We start from the raw sequence: 22303 nt of genomic DNA, 5'->3' as shown, positions 1-22303 counted from the left end.
ATTTAGGAACATAACAGAAAGGAATACGACATCAAGAGAAAAAAGTAGCATGAGCCACAGGAACAAAGAGAGTTATTTGATGTGCAGAGGGCAGTGAGAAAATTGCTTGAATCAACTGAAGGTTGTAGTTAGGGAACGACAATTATAAATCATACCTATCACCAGGCAGTCATTTTATCTCCCGGACATATAGTCTATTAATTATCAGGGCTACTAGGGCAGAGATGGTTCAAGGTTCCTTTCCATTTTTGGTACTTTTAATCATGTAAGATTCATTTTAATTTGGCTACTCAGGAAGACTGCACGTTTATTAATAGCAACAAGGATGATGTAGAACCGCCTGTGTTAGCTCTGCCCATACATAAATAGCACAGCTCTCCTGACACACCTCATTCCAGATCCCTGCTATTTCAGTTTGGGGTCATTAAGTCCATTATGCAGAGCATTTTCTCAGTAACTAGATTTCAAGACACTTAACTAGAAAACTCATGTTTACCAGTAGAAAAAAATACCATGACTTCACTCCTGAACAATAAGCCAGTAAAAGTGACGTAGTGCCAGCCTGTGTTCCCAAACCACCCCTGAGTATCTCTTAAGTAGCACAGGTCATTGTGAAGGGCATGCTTCATCTTTGGCTGCTCACATAAGGGGCTTCTTTCAGAGGTGTGCCATTTTGTGGAATTAGACACTTCAGTGGAAGTAGCTAAACTTCCTCCCACAATTGTCATTTAATACTTTTCCTCTGCACTCCCCACCACCTAGTAAAAAGATTGCTCCAAAAGAAAATATTTAACAGATATTCAGAAAGCAAAAATAAAGAATAAATATCTCAAATAGAGGATTCATCTTGGAGTCACTACTATCACTAACCAGTTGTAAAACGCACCATGTCTCAAGTTGAGTGTTTAGCAATTCAGCCACATTTTAAAGGCTGAGTAAACTGGAGTAACCATGGAGCATCACGGAAGATTTCCAATCTCCTGGCTGATATAGATAACCCACTGCTGACTACTGTGCCTGTGTGGAGCTGTTCACACAACTGCCTTGGAAGTCAGCCCCCATAACCAGTTTGGAGTTTTCTTTGAATAATGGTCTCCCTGCTGATGTATACAGCAGTGAGATAGACGTGTACTTAAAGAGCTTTTTCTCAGTGACTTTCAGATCATCTATTTTCATCTCTGTTCATTGCGACCATATTCTACCATGGCTCTACTGTTCACAGATGAGTATAAATTACTGTGGACGTCATGAAGACACCCTAAACATAGCTTTTCAAACCGCTATTCATTTCTGGTTGGTAGTAGAATCTTTTTAGTCAGTACTAGGGAGAATGTTGTTCTCCCTCTAATTGAATCCAAATGTATTTCATCATAGAGAGGTATTTCTTAAATTAATAAAACTCTTTAATTTCGCTTCAGAGAACTGTTTTTCCATAGAAATATTTTTTACCTCCAGTGATTCTTTCTCTCTCCTATTATAGCAAATAAAACCGATTTTAAAGCTGCGTTTGGTTGTGCTTGTTATTGACAGGATGTATATGACAGCTGTCATGAGCAGAAAGGCCATGTATCCCCTCTGGGATTTTGAAAGATCATCAACCTTGCTTGGATAAGTTTTCTGGCCCACATATGGATTAAAATGAAACTTGTGGCTTTTCTGAACTGTGACTTCCTAGTATAGGAAACAGCCATTTACTCCTCAGTCTTAGTTTCTGAAACTGTCTTGCTTTCTGGATTTTTACTTTGCTAAGTGAATGTGTTCAGGGTCTTCTGCCTAGTTTTATTTTGATCACCTGCATATCCCAAATAATTTGTTTCATATTGTGATGGTTTCATATGTGATATTGAGTTAGAGGAGGAAATTAGAACCCATTAAAACAGTTCTATTTTAGGAAAGTCTTAAAAACAGTTCCTTTTTTGAACCCCTAAAAGACCTCAAAAATTACTATTTAGCTCTCCCATCTTCTGTGAGGCGTAAGCTGAAAATAATATAGTATATGGTAATAACATTTTCTGCAACCCTCAAAGAACCCTGACTTCTTAATCACAATCAATCATTAAGTCGTTTTTTGTGGAGCATTTCTGCAGAAATTGCCCACCCTGGAATATGCTTCAACCACCCTTATAATGACATGTTTGTTGTAATTAGGAAATCAATGTGAGCATGGTTGTGACAGCTACTGTATTTACTGCAGTGCATCTTTCATATCTCAAAGAATGATAACAGATATGTGCCCAACTCTAACTAGCTGTCCTCTTAACCACAAGGAAGCTGGGGTCAAGTGCATGGTTGCATCTTTCATTTCATTCATGTCTCACTGGGAGACTGTATCCCATAAAACACTTAAATGCCTCCCCTCTCCCTGGAAGACCTTGCGAGAAGGAACGTGTAGGAACGTGTAGAGACTCAACTCCACCTGTCCTCTCAGAACTGGGTGGGGACCAGGCAATATAATGGGCTCCCCATAGAATATTCCTTGAGATAATTTCAATATCTAAATAGGGACATTCTCTATTTTTAGTCCTTTCTTTCCGTGTACCCCATACAGGGCTATTTGATTTGAGTCTCATTTGCTCTCAGGATAGCTTATCTGAGTAATAGTAGCAATTTCTTTGACAAAAACAAAATACCTCATATACCTGGCTAAGACATAATTAGTTTCAGATTTCTGAAGATCTGTTCTGATAAACACATCTAAAGCCATCTCTGAAAAATCTGCTGTTTTTAAAAAATAAAAACGTCACCTGCCTGTAGGTAGGTGAAAGAAAGAGTAAGAAGACAATGAGTAAATAACTTCTTGTCCTTCCTGCTTTTGTTTTTCTGTAATAATTAGGGCTGCCATTTTATGCTTGTGTGTTTGACATTGCCTCCTTTGATAAATTCAAACCAAAGGTTGGGAAATGGTGATATATCTTCAAAGCAGTAACATTTTCAGACCTGGTTTTGCCTTTTATTACACACACACACACCCCTCAGATAAACCTTGACATAGATAAGATAGGGTAACTGCTTAATTCCTTGCTTTCCTAAGAATGAAAATAGAAAAAAAAAAAACTAGGTTTTTTTGTGTGTTTTGTTTTGTTTTATTGCATTTTTTTCCATTGCCATTGTTCCCAGCACTCCTATATAGTACCTCTTGGTACTCATTACTTACTTGGCATTAACGTGGATTTAGAATATAATTTCAAAGGATTTCCTCCAGATGTAGTTCTTGTGTTTATCAATAATGCAATCCTGGGAAATATTGTTCATGTAAAGCATTTAAAGGAAAACACCATAGCAACCTAATTTGTGTGTATGTGTGTGTGTAAGTTCAAACAGTTTTGTCTCATAAATATGTAAATTCAGCCTGCCTGTTTTAGTATCCTTGACGCACACCTGAATATTGCTGCCTGTCAGATTAAATCAACATAAAGAGCTCAATGAGGCACAAAGCACAAGCTTTTCCTGGCCACAGCTCCTAGAACTGGATGACTTGCAACCCCAGTGTAAAATGATGGAGTAGAATGCTGAGAAAAACCACCATCCAGAGCCTTCAGGTGCCTTTTATATACGAGAAACTGGCCAGACCCTAATTCCTAGTTTCATTAACTCAGACTATCAGTTTAACAATGGAATGAGGTATTTAACAGGAGGTCCTTGTCATATAGAGGGCAGATCAGAAAAATCAAATGAATATCAAGCCTCACTCTTGGGGCAATTCATCCATGTGAGTGATTCAGAACTAGCTAAGCAGAGTTGTCTATACCTGGCTGGTCATCAGAATCATCCGAGAAACACTTATAAATACCAAGGCCTAGCCCTAGTATAATACCATAGACTCAGGGAACTCTGTGTTAAGTGCAATCCACTGTATTTGAAGAGTATTCTAAAGCTAGTACTCAGGAGTCTATTTATTTAACTTTGAAGCCAATTGTGCCTTTACAAATTTATAAATACAATTATTAGTTCATTACTGGGCTTTTTCATTTTAATAATTGTTTTGTTATAGAGTAACTATAATTGCTTAATATCTTGTACAAGATTACAAGACAGTGTTAATTGTACATTGTTGGCTCAATATGTGCAGATTTAAGGAGTAAGCTAAAAGAGCAAAAATTAAATCATGCTGTATTTAAATTTGAGGCCCTAGAGCAGAACTTTTAAAAAGGTACTCTGCCATGATAATTATAAGCAGATACCTATTATTTAATTCTAGGGCAAATATAGATGGACTTATGTCATCTTATACACATATCCTGCACCGATGAAAAATTATTTATGGGACAGAGTTAATAACAGTCTGAACTTCACATGACTCTTTAAAAACATATCAAGCATAGTAATAAGAAAAGACAGGGAAATCTAAGAGAAAAACCACTGGACCATGATCAAGTTGCCCTGGTCTAGTCTCAGCTCTCCCATTAACTATGTGGTTTTAGGCAAATAACTTTCTTCAGGGGACTTCCAAGTTTTCATCTGTAAATAAGGTACTTGGTGCTCTAAATCTTAAATTATTTTCTAAATAGAAAAATTCTGTGTAGTTTCTGAATAACAAGATAGTCTAGCACTACACTAAGTAACACATGATCTTGGCCAAGTCACTTCATTTCCTGGTAACGACTACTTCATATTCATTAAGAAAAAATTAAATTTAAAGAAAAGGGTATACTTGAGAGAGCCTAGTTCAAGTACACTTAGAAGAGTTGCTGTTATACTATGACTTTAATATGGTCTTAATAAGCACATTTCTTGTTTGTACTTGTTTCTAATCTTGCACCAGAATTGCAAAAAGAGGTTAATATAGGTTAATATATTACCATATTAATTATTTTGTTTGGCTATAAACTCAGGTAAGGAACTGAGGTCTAACGAAAATGATTTGCCCAAGACCACACAGAAATGTGATTAGAATTTTATGCTGCTATTTTCAGTTTATGAAATTGGTATTCTTTTGAGTATGTGAAGTCACTCAAAGAGTTTTAATGCACCTTTAAACCGGAGCAACATTACTCAAAAATAAAATACAAAGTCCTTAGCATAGCAAGTAAGAATTCATTATTTGTTTTCTGCCCTAGATTTTCATCATCTCCAATCTCACACTTTCCACCCCAACCTTCCATCCCAGCTCTGTCTAGCCACCATGCCTGTGAATGTCCTCCTCAGCATCTGGAATGTCCTCTCCTTCCAAGTGGCCAGTTCCTCCACTTATTTCAAAATGTGGCTCAAATACTGTCTCCTCTAATAATTCCCAGACTCCTTTCCCGGTCTCCCCTCCCATCTGGGTCAGGGGCACCTTCTGTCTTCCTTAACCTCCTGGGCATACATGTACAGTAATAGTTAGATACTATATTAGAATCAATGCCTAGTGTTCTGACCCTTTCTCAATATTGTAAATTTCTTGGTGGCAGAGATTGTTTCATTTCTACACACCCAGTGTTCAGCTCCAACATAACTCTGATGGAAATTTAGTAAATCTCAAAGAAGGAACCAGTGAGCAGAGACTGCCTAATGTCTCACCCAAGTAGGCATTTATAATTAATTTCCTATCCTTCCCATAGTGCCTCTTTTCTTCCATTCCTTGTAGCCCCCACCAGACATTGGCTACCACATTATCATGTTCAACTCTGAAATCCACAAGATTATCAGTTACCTAGCACTGTACTGTCAAGCATGGTCATTACTAATCACACGTGGATATTTAACTTTAATTAAAATTAAAAATTCAGCTCCTTCGTCGCTCTAGCCACATTTCAGGTACTTAGTAGCCACTGTAGCCAGTGGGTACCATAATGGACCACACAGATATAGAACATTTCTACTATCACAGCTAGTTTACCACAGACGCTTTGGCCCCAAGAAACACCCTTCCCACCAACACCACCAAAGAGCTGGAGAAAATGCCACTGATTTAGTCCTGGAAAAAGATACTAGTAACCTATTAATAGTTCATGTGTAGCTGAAGGATAAAACTTGGATGGCTTCTTCTTCATTAGAAATGTTTTTGTTACTGTCATTCTACTTATGGACAAGAGACGGCTAAGATAACTGGTAAAGGTGTTTTTACTCATTGATGATTGAAATGTATGTTTTATTGTGTTTACAAACCTATTTGTTTTCTAAGAGCCTTTTTTTTTTAGAATCTGGATTATAAGACATAAAGGATTTCAGTTTTTAATTTCTCCTAGCTCTTCAAGGAAATAATATGTCAATTAATCGTGATTTCAAAAATGGACTTTGGAAGCCTCAACCCCACACAGTCAGTTACCATTTCACTGAATATGTATTTGTTTTGTTATTCCGTTTTTTATATCATCTCTCCAATGTGATTCTAACACTACAAATTTGGAACCAATGAAATGGTTTACTCAACAGAATGTATGCGGATTAAGTTTGTATTAGATTGTATTATATAAAGATTTTCCAGTGAAAGCTACAGGAGTGTTTCCTCGGGAATTTGATTTCTGTTTTCCTGAGCTACAGCTAACTTGATAAACAACTTATTTTTCCTTGGCCTTTTGGTATAATAACTTTTACAAACATTACTACAAATAAATATGATACATGCACACTGGAACATTTATTTTAAGCCAAAAGAATAAATATAATGCCTGCATTCATGAAGAAAAATTGAACCAGAGTGGAGGGGGGCTGTTTCTACTTCGTATAAAATACGATGTGTCAGGTTAAGCATGAATATATCCCTTGATTATGGTCATAGCAGAGTGAAATTCCTACAGTTGTGGAAACCCAGAAGTATTAGAGTTTGCTTGTGGGCAGGGGAGGTCTTTGAGTTCTAAACAAAGGCACAGTGTGGTTCAAATCCTAAGCAACACAAATAATAAAAAATAATTGTCTCTTTCTAACCAAATACTTATCACTCAGCAGTGGTTAATCCTTAGTCCTGAACTTTGTGGACTATGGAGCTGTAAAGAAGTATGTTTCTCCTATACTGTCTGTCCGTTTGTGGAAGACACATGGTGGTGAATGTGCATATCCCTAGACAGGAAATAAATAAGCAGTGGGATGTTTCATTATTGATCCTCTTTTCTTTTTCTTCTCCTATAGGAAGTGGTTTCAGATGAAAGGCATCAAGGTGGACAGCTCCTGGAAGAACCAAAGTTGCTGCATTTCAAAGGGAATACCTTTAGTCTTCAGATCTCTGTCCTTGATATTCCCCCATTCCTCTGGAGAATTAAACCATTCACTGCCTGCCAGGTACTGGCCAAATAGATTTCTAACAGAAACAGCTTTGCTTTAACCAGCAAGCATGTCACAGATCCCGGCAAGGGTCAGCTTGATTTTCCTCTTCCTTTAAAGAATGGATTTCATCTCAAAACTGTCACAGAAAAGTAACAGTTTGGGCTACACTCAGGGAATGAAGCATATTGTCATAAATTCACAGCATTCTAACAGGTGGGAAGAAAGGTGCTTGCACATTAGGTGAGATGACATTTCTTCTCTCTTCTGTTGGAATCATTGCTCAATATAGGTTGAAGATGCCAATTTAGCAACATAGAGCCAGGTTTGTGGGTTGGTTTGCTTTTATTAAAATAAGTTCATTATGAGACAGCATTTTAATCATATTCAGCAATGAATAAACAATGTCAGTGAGAAACTTTTTAAGGGTGATGATTTTGAGTTGTAGAGAGCTATGGCTAGTCAGGTGAAAGTAAGAGATTTTGTCTTTTGTGTATGAAGTACACTTGCTGCCAAATGAATTAGGCAAGATGGGAAGAAGAAATTTAAAAAATTGAAAAGCAAAGAAAAAACATGTCTTTCTTTTTTGAGATGGAGTCGCTGTTGGCCCAGGCCGGAGTGCAATGGTGCGATCTCGGCTCATTGCAACCTCTGCCTCCCAGGTTCAAGTGATTCTCCTGCCTCAGCCTTCCTAGTAGCTGGGATTACAGGTGCCTGCCACCATGCCTGGCTAATTTTTATATTTTTTTTTTTTACTAAAGATGGGGTTTCACCATGTTGGCCAGACTAGTCTTGAACTCCTGACCTCAGGTGATCCACCCACCTCAGCATCCCAAAGTGCTGGGATTACAGATATGAGCCACCACACCTGGCCAGAACATGCCTTTCTTAAGAATCCTTTTTATAAATATCTAAAGATACTTATTATTGTACACATGTCTCCTATTAGAGATTTTTTTAAACATTTTGGGGAGACTCAGAATCTCTTTGGATCCTATTTAGTTATTGCAAGTACATGCTTAGCATTAAAAGATCTCTTATAAACTTGCGATCCTGCCACTGAAGTCTATGAAAATTCCCAGTGATACGTATTAAAGTAAGCAGCTAGCTAGCCTACCATAGTTTCTGAAGCCAGTCATCTGTGCTTCAAGTGCTTAAGGACAGGATAGTTGCTTAACTCCGGAAAAGCTTCTGCTGGACCCACATTGATCTAGAATCACAGAATGATTTCAGGCTTTTTTGTTTTGCCCATAAGCATAATGTATAGAATCCTGTGGGTTTTGTAACCTTCCATCCTTGAAGCATTCAATTTTTACAAACTATACACAGGTATACCAGCTTGTCAGAATGGGAAGAAGCCTAGTCACAAAGAAGCCTTGACTGCATCATGATGGTTAGAAAAAATTGAACCAACGACCATTCATTTTCTAAAATTCAGGATTTTTAAACTGGACAGGGATACATTTTTCTATGGACTTTTTAGACTTATTAATTACCTGAGGAATTGCCTGTCTGTCCAGTTTTAGTGCATTCAAAGCAGCACAACCATCTCTCATGGCTCTGAACATTTTTTGGGGGTGGGGGCCAGGGGAATATTCAACACATTTTTTCTATGGAGAGAAGTTTTCTATGAATACATATATTGTTTATGACATTCAAGGTATAGCTATCTTTGCTTCCCAGTAAGCAGTATTCAAAGATCCTAGTCCATTGAACTTCAGAGTATTGTTAAAACAAGCCCTGATAGTCATGCAAATTCCTCTGTATTAATCTTTATAGGTTATAAGGGCCTCATTTCACTGGATGTGATACAAGTGACTCAGTCCAAAGTGAACTATTAAGTTTAATGCTGGGAGACAAAAAATCAGATGAAAGAACCACTATCTTGCAGCATCACTTAAACAATAATTCTGACACCACTGATACTGAAGAGAGCCCCAGGAAGAAGAGGCTTAGGGGTCTAAGAGTTTACTGACCTCAGAGGGTATAACAGGACCAGCCAAAGCCAGAGGACATTGGCTTTCAAGGAAACCCAGCAAGCTTTAGTGCTGGGATGGGTTGGATTACATGGAAGTTGTGAACATGTATAAATATTTGCCTTTTGTAATTGAGCATAATTTCGAAGAGTCTTGGAAGGCTGAGAAACAATTTAATTTTCTCTGCATCAGGAGGCTTGCCACTGAGTTTTCATTTCCACTTCATTTTTCTTACCCCAAATGGCTTTCCGCTCTATTCCTCCTTTCTCTTCACCACCCCTACCACCAATTTTCTTGCCCCTCATCATCATTGAAATCCCTCAGCTTGTGTGAATGCATATTGTGCTTGGCTTAATGGCCATGCTGTGTTTGCTCTGGGCATTAGATGCAAGCACTTAGGGGAGGGTTTGTGTTCAGCCTGCTTGAACCTCATGTAGAACATCATGTGCACTGACAAACTTGGCGTGGATAATAGAGAATGGCTTCTCATTAGGGCTTAGTGGTTAGGAACTAACAGGGCCTGTTTCTTGCTATCCCAGAGAGCTATTGTGAAGATAGAAAATCATCCTGACATTGTTTATAGGTCTCTCCTTCAATTGATGAATCTCCCTTTCTCTCATTTCAACTCGGGAATCTGGGAGCCAACATATTACCAATTGGTACCCAAACCCTACTCTACTAGGAAACTTTCCTGTTTTCTTCTGGGAAAGGTGGAATTTCCCAGAAAGGTACAAGCTGGGGAGATACCCAGTGCATATAATATTTTCCCTATCCGACACCAACAAACTTCATGAGAAATGTTTTTAGAATGGTGTGAGTTCAAGGTTGGGCCCAGAGGTATGCCATGAGAGCTTGTACATTGAAGGACCAACTAGATTTTAAATCTTGTTGATTTAGGTTCTGGAGGATTAGTTTATGGATGTCATTGCTTATGAAGCCAGGTATGTTGGGTGAGAAGTCGGAAAGGCTATGTCAGCTCTTCTGAGATCTCATTATGGTAGCAGCCACTGACCTTAGTTCAGACAAACCTGACGCCCACAGTGCTAGTCTCCCCAAGTAAACAATTCATTATTCCCCATTTTCTTGTCAGTACCTAAGACTCTACCACGATTAGGGCCATGTACTTTTCCCATCTGTAGATTAGCAACCCTCCTCTGGGAGGTAAATAATTCTACTTTCAATAGGTTACTGGGACCTGAGAGCACCTAAATCAATTCCTTTTATTCCTTGCCGGGACCTGAGGGCTCCTAAATCACTTTCCTTTATTCCTTGCAGGCTGTAGGGTAGGGAAGCCATAATAAACATAATACAATAAATTATTAATTTATTTTTAAAAGCCAACAAAACACAAAGTCAAGTTGTCACCTCCCTAGGGTAAAAGCAGCTATCTTTCCAACATGCTGTGTATCTTGAAGAACCCAGTGTCTATCTCCTGCTAAGATATGATTTACATTCTCTCCATCTGCTAGGAACCTAATTATAATAGGAGTCAAAATGAAAACATTTCCGGAATTCTTTAAACACCCATAACTTTGCTACACTTTCTCCTCCCATATTACTTTCCACATAATTCCTCTCAGCTCAGCAAGCTTGTTGGTGATTTTTTTGTTTTTTGAATAAATGAGAGTGAAGATGATTGCCCTGAAAACACACTAATCACAGTGCTTCTAATTCTATTATTTTAAAATGTTTTGTTGAATGCTATTGGCAGCTGCTACTCAAGTCAACAATAAAAAAATATTCCTTTGATACTGTCTTAAAATCAGATTTTTAAAATGTTTGGATTGTGTTCAGTGGAATGGAAAGAGAGAAGAGGGCTGTTTTTTGGTTTTTGGTGCTGATTCTCATGTCTTTCTGCAGGGAAAAATTATCTCTGAAATACACATATTTTTTTATATTTCTTCCAGTGTTTTTAGTGGAAAATGTAAGGAATTTAGCAAATGATACCAGAGAAGACACACTTAAATGAGTGGTCAGTGCCTTTTTTTTTTTTTCCCAGAAGGCAAGCAGTACAAAGAATTCAAATCAAATTGCAGAAAACATACATTTGCTTAAGAGCTGCATCTTGAGCACAGTTCTTTGTCTAGCCCTGAAGTCCAACTGCTTGCATTACAGTATGATAACCCGAATCTCAATTTTAGGAAACAAAAATCTCCTAGTTAACTTAGTTGGGCAAAACCGCCTTAGGCAAAAGCACCTGTGAACCCCAGAGTGCTGTGTTATGGTTACTTTCATTGAAGCACATGGTGCAAAGCAACTCTACAAAAATTCACTGGTTTGGAGAAGAGAGTTTATTTGAGGGCTAATAAAAATAATGGAGAAACAAGTGCAGGGCAAGAGGTGGTGGAAGATTTTGAAGGCCGGGCAAGAGGTGGTGGAAGATTTTGAAGGCCGGGCAGGAGATGGAGTTTCACACAGCAGGCATCAAAGGAGCATTGTGATCCCCCAAGCAAAAGACTCATGTAAAAAGTGCAGAGTTCCTAGGTGACCTGTTCACATCAATGCCTGCCCCCCATCATTAGAGGTAAAAACGAGACCATAGTGCCATTTCCTGAATAATTCCAATCAACTGCCTTCTGTTTGCCTCTCCAGTTATGCTCCAACCCCCTCATTTGCTCTATCTAGTAGAGCTTGAAGGCAGGAAGACTGGGAATAGGTAACTACAGTTAGCCATAATGGAAGTGTAACGTCAGCCAGAATATTAGAGGAGAGTAATGATGGGAGAGAAATGATGACAATCAGTTTCCAAAAGTTAAATTTGCCAGACAAGTAAAGACCAAATAAGATTATTTGTAGTGCTTAAGAGTATCATACCAGGGACTGATAATAATGAAATAAATGCCAGAGATGAAGCTTTTGGAGTCCTCCACAGAGAGATGGCAGTTGCGGCAAGTGTGAGCATATGGGATCTTGAAGAGTACAGGAGGCAGGGAGAGAAGTGTAGGAGGCTGAGATGTGGAGGAAGGACAGCCCATGGTTTATAAAGTGGAACAAGGCTCAAGAGAATTAGGAAGAGAATTAGATTAGATAACAAGGAGAAATGGCAGAACTTGGAAGTGCATATGATGGTACTAGTGAAAAGTCATTTTGGAGTATTTTAGAGAAAATGACTTCCTATAGGCATTGCCAGGAGGCCCCACCAATCAGAAATGCCCTCTGCTGCAGGATCTACCACAGGAAGAAAAGAGAAGAGATCATAAGTAAAACCTTTTTGTATTAGAGGAAAGTGGGAAAGGGATATCATTAAATGGATGTGTGTTGTCAGCTGATGATACAACCAAGTTTTCCTCCAACCAAAAGCGTCCTTAGTGATCATTAGCTTGGTGCATATTCCAGCATTTTCCCTAGACAATAGCCTCCCTCTGGAACTCACTACTGGCCCCTTTAAGGGTTGCCCAACTCACATCAGTTTCTAATATAACATTTTCAAATCAAGAAGAATTGTTTTAGTCAAGAAAACAGAAGGCACTCAAGACATTTCAAACTGAGGGGAAATTTAATTAAGTGATTTATGTGATTACAAAACCACTGTGGGAAGCCAAGGTGACAGAACGCCACTAGTGGTATTAGAAAACCAGCCAGGTCAGGAATTTCAGGAAAGTACACCAGCACTGAAGCAGTGGATTCTCCAGGGAATATCCAGGAGCCCCTGCATACCTTTCTTCGGCTGTCAATTGAAGCCTTCGGGTCTGCCTGTTAGCGGGGCAGTGATGGCCTCTGCACTTCCTCTCCCTTCCAAATCTAGCATGAATACCTCTTATGGGCAGAATGGAAATGTGAACTCCTTCCAGCAAGGGAGTCTATAAAATGCAGTTTTGAGGCTTCCAGCCCCTGTCACATGGGGGAGAATAGAGAATGGCAAAGATTCGAATTCCATACTAACAGCCCACATCATGCACAGGAATGAAGCCCATGAAATCCCATATGGTTTCCCACCTATAGACCTTCTCTGCATCCTTCTTGAAATGCCACTTTTCCTTTGGTTCAGGATTAAGAACAAACAAAACAACCCAAAAAATTCTTACATTTATTGCTGAGATGCATAGTAGAATATTTGCTTTTGTTATATGTCCTATTCCCTTAAAGCCAGCTCTCCTCTCTTCAAGTTCACAGCAATCTAAAGTCCATCCATCCCTCCTCCCTGAATCTACCAGAAGTATCCAAAATAAAAATCTGTGAGGATGTCTATAGAGAAAACTAGGAAACAAGGTATCTAAACAAGTGTCCACATGAGGGCTCAGGAATAAGTAGGTAACTCATAGCTTCTCAAAGGGAACAGATCATTTTAATCATGCTCTTCAGTCTCATGACACGTACTGGCTTCATCACCAGTCATAGTTCAGGGTTCCAAACTTCCAGACTTGATACCTGTCTTGCCACTTTTCAGTTCTAGTGTTGCAGAAAACTATATTTTAGCAATAGGTAAAGAAGCAAACTAATAAGGTGAGAAACAGAGGAAAAAGTGAGCGTGAGGATTATTAGAGGCACATGTGGTCATTGCCAAGGGCCAAACCACATTTGAGTAGAAAAGAGAGAGACTTTTTAGTACATGAAAAATTTCGGTGACTAACATCTACTTCATATTATTAGACACAGTCTGGTAGCAAGCACTGGCTAATACTAGGAAAAATGAGTAATTACAGATTTTATAAGTTCCCTTCTCATTGACTAAAAGATACTTTTGCCTCTTAATTGTCTATAAGTCCCTTGAGAGTGGGGAAGTGAATCTGTTATTGTTTCTTATTGTTTACCTAGTATAGTGGTCATTAGCAGGCCCTTTATACATTATAGTTGAATGGACAAATTGAGCAAATGAAGAATTGACAAACTAGATCACTCTGGGGTGACCCTGTATATGTGTTTATCTGTCTCTCTCCCCTCCTTCCTCCCTCTCTCTCTCTCCCTGGCTGTGTGTATGTGTGTGTGATTTTGTACTAGGTATTAATTTTTATGTTGGATACATTAGCAATATTGTGGTCTCACAATTCTGCATGAGTTTGTGGTATGGGGTTAAGTTTTGGCCAGTCAGTTCCTTAGCATAATTTTTACCTAAGTGAAAAGATAACATCCTACCCCAGACTAAAGTAGAAGCATGGCCTGTAGGAGTCTTCCAAAGGAAAATATTTTCTAAGTGGGGAAAGAAAAATGATAATTTTTGATGGCATTCTTTCTAATTGTGTGTCACCAAGTGAAATCTGAGCTCTTGCAGTGTGTTTTTGGAATTCAAATGTTATCATTTGGAATTGATATTAATTACTTTTGTGCTGCTTGGCATTTGCTGAAACGTTATTTCTACAACAATTCCACTAAAGTTGCCTAGGCAACTATCTCCGCTGTGATCGTCATCATCATCATCATCATTGCTTTAAGTCTCTCCTGTTCTAGTTCATCTCAGCTGGGCTCTGCACACCATACCTCCCTTCTCTCCCTCTCCCCTGCAGGAAGTTCCGTTCTCCCGCGTGTGGTGCAGCAACCGGCAGCCCCTGCACTGTGCCTTCTCCCTGGAGCGTTACACGCCCACCACCACACAGCTGTCCTGCAAAATCTGCATTCGGCAGCTCAAAGGCCATGAACAGATCCTCCAAGTGCAGACATCAATCCTAGAGGTGAGTCCTTGATCTACAGGTCATTTGACCCTCTTTCTGAAGGATGATAAGAATAATAAAGCTATCCCTACCAGCTGTGCTATTCAGTTTCTGAAAGAGCTTCAAAATGCACAAACTCTTAATCTTCATTACTGATAAGGGAAAGTAAACCTTGTTTCAGGCCAAGGACTGAACTAAAGAAGGTAACTTTGAGGAAGGAACTGGTACCAGGCTTTTCATACACAAAATAGCAAGAAGTCTCAGTCCACAGCCCGCTTGGATTATCAGCTGAGATTCATTATAGAATGAAGCCAGATGGTGCAGTTGAGACACATGCCACAAAGAGGCACAAAGCTACCCTCAGACTGTTTTTCTACTGGTTCTGACTAGTTTTCCAGAAGTCAGTTGCCCTGTATGTGTTATTTTATCTCCAGCGACTGGACTCCCTGTCTTACTGTTTCTCATGCCCCCCAGGCTTAGAATTCTGTACATCCACATTTCCATTACTCCATTCCAATACAATAATATAAGAAGGACATCATTCTACAAGGTAAGGAAATGCAAGTGCAAAGAGGGACTTTATCCAGGTCAGATCAGTATTGGAAAGTAGAGTTAAAGTAGCAGTCAAGGGAGGATTCACTTGAGCACTTTTGAAAAAAAGACATCTGATTTCCACCATGACTCTAATTTGTGCTAAACCACCAAGTGACTTCATGGGTTTGAACATAAGCTTATAAAGTAGACAATAGCCATCCTTCCTGAATGGGATAGAGGGAGAGATTAGCAGAGGGATTGTGATGCTTTTGTTTGGCAGTTTCTAGGTCATTACAGGCTAGTGCAGGAAAACATACATATTTTGCTCACTTATAGGATAAATATATACATATACATACATATATGCATTTATTAATATAAAAATATATATTTATAAATTTAGGCTTGGCAGAAGATTGAACACATTTATATACATGTAATTCAATTTCAGGGTTTTTTCTTGGAAAATTTATAGCTGTAGAGCATTATTCCTTCTCTCTATTCTCATTTGAATTCATTGTTTATGCAAAATGAGTATTGCTAATTCCCCAAATAGTTTTTTTGGGGAATTGTGCTTTCCAATGGATTGTGCCTTAAAATTGATAGCTGTCTTTTTTTTTTTTTCCTTTTTTTTTTTTGAGACAGAGTTTCGCTCTTGTTACCCAGGCTGGAGTGCAATGGCGCGATCTTGGCTCACCGCAATCTCTGCCTCCTAGCTTCAAGCAATTCTCCTGACTCAGCCTCCCGAGTAGCTGGGATTACAGGCACGCGCCACCATGCCCAGCTAATTTTTGTATTTTTAGTAGAGACGGGGTTTCACCTTGTTGACCAGGATGGTCTCGATCTCTTGACTTCGTGATCCACCCGCCTCAGCCTCCCAAAATGCTGGGATTATAGGCGTGAGCCACCACTCCCGGCCGATAGCTGTCTTAATTGACATGTTTATGCACTATTTGCATTCATTATTGCCAGTTAGCATTATGTGCTCAAGTAGTTTTGATGGAGAAGGTAGATCTGGAAACCTGGGGTAGGATATTTTTAGGTTCTCTTTCTTGAACAGTGATGGTATATTTCACACTATACATTTCAAAGTAAAATAAAACCTGTAGGAAGGTTTTAAAAATAAAAAGAAAATCCGAGAAGAGCTGGTATTCAGAAGTTAGGTATGAAAAGGCATCACATAAAAGACCTCTCTCATCCAAATTGCCCTAGATATCTGTCAACAGGCCAAGGAAAGAGTTCAGGCTTAAAGGTTTTTGTTTGTGAACACATGTAGATATTAGTGATCAATATGTGCTATTACAGGATGTGACAGGTGTTTTTGCTCCCTGTTTAATAAATTCTTAAAGTGCTTGAAAGGAAAATTAGCTAATAAATACAACCCTATTGTTTATTCTCCAATTTGTTTTCTAATGCTTTACCAGTTTACAGTCACTTAGAAATGCCTTGCAGAAGATAACATCTCTTGATAATGAGAGACAAGTATCAGAATAATATTTCAATGTTTATTGTCAGGCTATAGTCATCCAATTTGAGGGCTGCTACATTTTGGAGGCTTTATTAACCCTTTGATCCTTTTAAGGATCACTTTATTAACTGCTTCAAGCATTGCTGCAGAATTTGGCCCAGGTTGTCTTCTTCACTTTGTGATAAACTGTATTTCTTAGACAAGTCTAATTTGCTCTCATTTTTTACGTCAGAAGATGACTAATAACTTCGGTAAGCCACTGTATTTCAGCTATCATTTCATTTGCTTTCATATTTGTCATACAGCCATCAAAACTCTGTGGGCGAAGTGTGAGTACTATCACAATTTTACATGCTATAAAAGTCTCAAAGGCATCAACTTTCTTGTCCAAGATCAAAGATCATGGAACTCACAAGGAAGTGGAGCCACAGTACCCAACTCAGAGACCCGACTTCAGGATCAAAGTCTGACTACCCCACTATACGACTCCTTGATCCCAGTCAAGGCCGTCTAATGGATTGGCCTTAACTGTGGGCCTTGTTCATAATATGACTTCTCTCTGGGGGCTCAGGTACTAGTGACAAACGTCATAGCACCAAGTGATGATTTCAAGTACCTGAAAATATATGAAAATTGAGAAGTTCTTTCTTCAAAAGAAGAAAGGATGGGATGTAACCATCTGTGTGATGGACTAGAACTGTTCATTCTGTAATAGAGATCTTACACGTAGCTCTGCCAACAAATGGATGTCTTGGTTGAATGATTGCTCAGACCCATTTAATCCTGGGATTGCCTGACTCACAGGAAAGACATGCATCTGGTGATACATCTGATGAATAAAAACTGTCTTCTTGGCTGGGCACAGTGGTTCATGCCTGTAACCCCAGCACTTTGGGAGGCCGAGGAGGGCAAATCACGAGGTCAGGAGATTGGGACCATCCTGGCTAACATGGTGAAACCCAGAATCTACTAAAATACTCAAAGTAGAAAAAATTAGCCAGGCATGGTGGCAGGTGCCTGTAGTCCCAGCTACTCGGGAGGCTGAGGCAGAAGAATCACTTGAATCTGGGAGGCGGCGGTTGCAGGGAGCCAAGATCATGCCACTGCACTCCAGCCTTTGTGACAGAGCGAGACTCAATCTTAAAAAAAAAAAAAAAAAAAAAAAAAAAAGAAAGAAACCTGTCTTCTTTACCCTAAAAATGACTTAATTTTTTGGTAAATGGTTTCAGCAAAAGTGAAGATGCAGCAAGTGCTGAGAAATTGGGATGATCTGGGGAGGTGCAGGATGCACTCTAGAATTCTAGACACAGGTCTCTGTCAGTGAGTTAGGAATAATAGATCGACTTTTAAAGTATATCATACTTCATGTCCCCTAGGCAGAAAAAGACTACATTTAGGTGGTTTAATATGTAAGATAAATTCATCAAATTAACATTTATAATATATATATAAGATTTAAGATATATAAAATATATCTGAAATATTGATTTTATATATTAATAGCAGTAAGATACCTATCTTAAATACTGCTTCAAATATTTAAGTCAATGCAATAATCATCCTCATTGAAGGCATTTGATCCTTCATGTTCAGCCTCATCCCTGACATATCTCTTCATCCCTCTTATCTAAGTGATTTTTCAAATAAACCCAGTCCTTCATACCATCTTCACACTTAAAAGTTATTTTTGTGACCAAGATAATATATCTTTTTTTTTCTTTAGAGTAGTCATTATTGTATCAGTCTTTAGAAGCAACGTTTTCCTCTTACATTTAACCCTATGGAATTACCTAATGATTATTCCCAATCGATACTCCAATAAAGCAACAGTATCAACAGTCTAAAATTATAGACCAGACTAAAACAGTTTTGCAAATATTGAAGAGAAGGGAAGAATTCACAAGTAATTTATTTCATCATTCCTTATTAATGTAACATTATTAAAGAATCTTTTTTTTTTTCAGTATAAACAACTTAAAGGAAGCTTGCATGTTACAATTTTCCCTTCAAGCATTTCTCTTATCTTTTTTCCAAAAGTGTTGGAAGTTGGGGGATAATTTGTCTGTTACAACAGACAGAATAGTTGGAATTTCTCATTGATTTATAAGTCCCTTAGCTTACCAGGTAGCAGCTGCTTATCTCAGATGTGCAGAGTATGAAAATCTACTGTTCCTCTGCATATTTAATTTAAACAATCAGAAAATGTGATGTATCTACAGTATTCTTATTACTTGGCCCAGATGTCCTTTAGAATGCATCATAAATGTTACATAAAGTATCATCCTTATGCATGGAAAATATTTAAATTTGAAAACTTTAAGAGGGAAATGGGGACTCACTTACTAACATGTCGTAAATTGAAAAATTACTTATTTTTAGACTCAGTCTCATATAATACTTTACTCATCTTCAAATAAGACCACCTTGTTCAGCTTTTTCTGAAGATATCATGCGTCAAGGTGGTTTTTCTTCTGCCCACAGTGAAGAGAGAGCTTGGTCAACAATTTATGGGTACCATGAGGGCTTTCAGAGGCCAATTCTGTCTCTTGGGATCCTTCAGCAAGGACACTTCAGTGTTTTCAGTTTCATTGATAAGCCATGTCTTTGGCATTAAGACCCTTTGGTGTCATTTTACAATGACAGCTACCATGTTAACTTGCATAGAATTAATAGAAAATTTCCTTCTAGTTTCTATCATAGTCTTAAGTCAGAAAATATGCAAGAATACTATTCCTATTTGATTTGCATTCTTAGAGGCTAGAGGAAATTTTACAAACCATGATTAAAAATGATGTCTCTTGTAACCTATTTTAAGCAGTAAGAAGCCGAATTGGTTCATTTTGTAACCATTCAATATATCAGAATTGTGCACTCTGCCTGAAATAACCACCTATCCACCTAATTTCTATTCATTCAATGCCTACTTATCTTTCAGGCCAGCTCAAATGCCTTCTCCATGAAGTATTTCCTACTGTACTCAGAAAATGTTTTCCTTAACCACACAGCACCGTAGATTTCAGACACTTGTCTTAAAACAGGGTGGTATGTTGAAATAAGCACTGTTACAGTTGTTAGGATATCAGAATTCTAGTTTCGCCTATGTGGAAAACTACCTGGGTGATTTTTTCCAGGTTTCATAACCTCTGTGGAGTCTATACAAATGCAAAATAACTGATTAGGAAATCGGGGCTGAGATACATAAGGTAGCATCCAAGGTCACTGAACCAGGAAGTGTTGAGTTTTACTCCAAAGTGGGGTCTTTCTGGTTCTAAAAACGATGTTTTTTTGTGTGTTATACTATGACAACCTCAAGTACTGGAATAGTTTTGATGAGCATTGTTTCATAATATTCCAGGAACATAACTAAAACCAGTAAGTAGAATCTGTTTAATAAGATAACATGTACCCTGAGATTCTAAGAAAACCGTGTGATATGCAGCGCTTTTCACATGTGTGTGACCATGAAACTGCCATTTCTTGGAATCTCTTCTGAGATACCCTTTTGGAACTTGTAGATTAAGGCATTTTGTTTCCAAAACAGAACTGTGTTAAATAGTTACAGAAAGAGAAAAATCATTATTAATCATTAATGAAATTTCTGTATCAACCAGTTTTCTCAATTAACAGATTTGAGAAACTCTATTTTTAACCTATGAAGTCCGATAGTTTATAGTTATGTGAGCCTGGCTGCTGGCTGAAAAAGGCCACCATGGCTGTGGTGCCCACATTAGGAATATATTTAATAATTGGAAGAGGCATTGGGGCAGGATTTCAGGGAGGGAAGGAAGGGCGTGTATGGACTTGGAGGGCACAACAGGCAAGTTTTTAAGGCAAGGGACAGCTTCTTGGAGTTTAAATAGTTCTAACTAGTCCCTTAATCCAATTCCAGATCTGATGCTTTAATTACCCCTCAGATTAGTTTTCTTTTGCTACGTAACAAACTACTACTACTTTAGAAGCACAAAACAACACTTATTTATTATCTCACAAGACTGAAACCAAAGTGTTGGCCAGGGCATGTCCTCACCTGGAGCTCAGAGTCCTTTTCTAAGTTTATTCAGGTTGTTGGCACCACTTTGTTCCTTACAGCTTTAGGACTAATATCCCCATTTTCTTGCTGGCTATTGGCCAGAGGTCACTCTTGGCTCCCAGAAGCCACCCACAGGTCCCAGACACATGGTCCCCTCTATAGGAATCTCACAAAGTGACTGTTTGCTTTCCTCTAGGCCAGGAGAAAAGGTGTCTCCAGACACTAAGCGCTATCTCCTATCTCATTTGAGGACCACCTGATTAGATCAGGCCCACCCAGAAAAATCTCTTAATTGATTCAGAGTCAACTGATTAGGAGTATTAATTACATCAGCAGAGTCCCTTTTGTCTTATCATCATGGAAGTGATTCAATTGGATATTTTTCAGTCCTTAAAATTCTGTTAGTCCATTTAAACTTATTAGCAACCACTGCAGCCTGGCACATTTCTGTGGGATTTCATGTTGGAGATAAGGATTAGTACTGAAATGACAAATTCTTACTGGGCAGCTTTAAACCAGAAGCAGGTAGGCAGGCAGCAGGCAGGAGCTTTCCTTATCGTACCACTATACAAGCTGGCTATACGTTACTCTGACTCAAGGCTGGCTCTATTATGCCAAAGCAATTTAATTCTGAAATAATTTTAATTTTGAAATAAAGATATTTATTATAAAATCACACAACTTTAGGACTAGGGGATAAAAAACATAATTAAAGGCAATCAACATACAATCAATCATACCTTTGTAGCTTTCATACAAGGCATTTCCTAGTCAGCTCCTTTAATCAGCCTGTTCATCATTGGTCAGTTATGACTATCAGAGGGCCATTCCTTACTCTGAACTGAAATCTGTCATTTGGTATCTAGAAGCTGAATCTAGATCTATCCCTGAGAACAGAAAAAAAAAAAAAAGAATCTAATTGTGCTCTCAGCTGACAGCTCTTTTAATGGTGGAAGCTGGTTATTGTGACTCCCCTGAGTGGAAGAGGCTGTTGTAAATTTCCACTACACAATTTATTAGGCTACTAGAGTAGTTCTTTACTATCTTAGAAGAAAGGGGAACTTATCAATATATTTTAGAGTCCGTCACAACAGGCAAGCATTTTGTGCATGTGTATTAACTCAGATTTTCTTAAAAAATAAAAGTGTTAATCAGGACTGCTTTCAGATGGATCTGATCATGTGTTCCTTATTTTGTTTATAGAGTGAACGAGAAGCCATCACTTTCTTTGCACAAGAGGACAGCACTTTTCCTGCACAGACTGGCCCCAAAGCCTTCAAAATTCCCTACTCCATCAGACAGCGGATTTGTGCTACATTTGATACCCCCAATGCCAAAGGCAAGGACTGGCAGATGTTAGCACAGAAAAACAGCATCAACAGGTAACTGGGGGCAACTTCTGGAGGATGATGTTACTCAGAGAACTTGGAAACGTAAAGTGGGCTAAGTGTAGCCATGTAGTTTCTGAAACCTAATATTTCTATGCATTCCTCTGGCCATATTTCATGTGTGTTCCCACTAAGTAAGTGAG

General features: G+C 38.5%; 1 protein-coding gene across 5 annotated transcripts in view; it reads left to right on the top strand.

Moving 5' to 3' along the window:
- Positions 1–22303, top strand: part of UNC5D (unc-5 netrin receptor D) — a 241832-nt gene that overhangs the window by 198800 nt on the left and 20729 nt on the right. For all 5 annotated transcript variants that reach the window (XM_064368648.1, XM_064368645.1, XM_064368647.1 and 2 more), the window contains 3 exons: positions 7048–7197; positions 14597–14761; positions 21976–22154. In XM_064368648.1, coding sequence (XP_064224718.1) covers positions 7048–7197; positions 14597–14761; positions 21976–22154 — 494 coding nt within the window. The remainder of the gene's footprint in view (positions 1–7047; positions 7198–14596; positions 14762–21975; positions 22155–22303) is intronic.

The sequence above is a fragment of the Aotus nancymaae genome, unplaced genomic scaffold (assembly GCF_030222135.1).
Source record: "Aotus nancymaae isolate 86718 unplaced genomic scaffold, 86718_ANA_hifiasm-v0.15.2.pri h1tg000079l, whole genome shotgun sequence".
Taxonomy (NCBI): domain Eukaryota; kingdom Metazoa; phylum Chordata; class Mammalia; order Primates; family Aotidae; genus Aotus; species Aotus nancymaae.
Note: the sequence above shows the minus strand (reverse complement) of the source record. Positions and strands in the feature narration are given on the sequence as shown.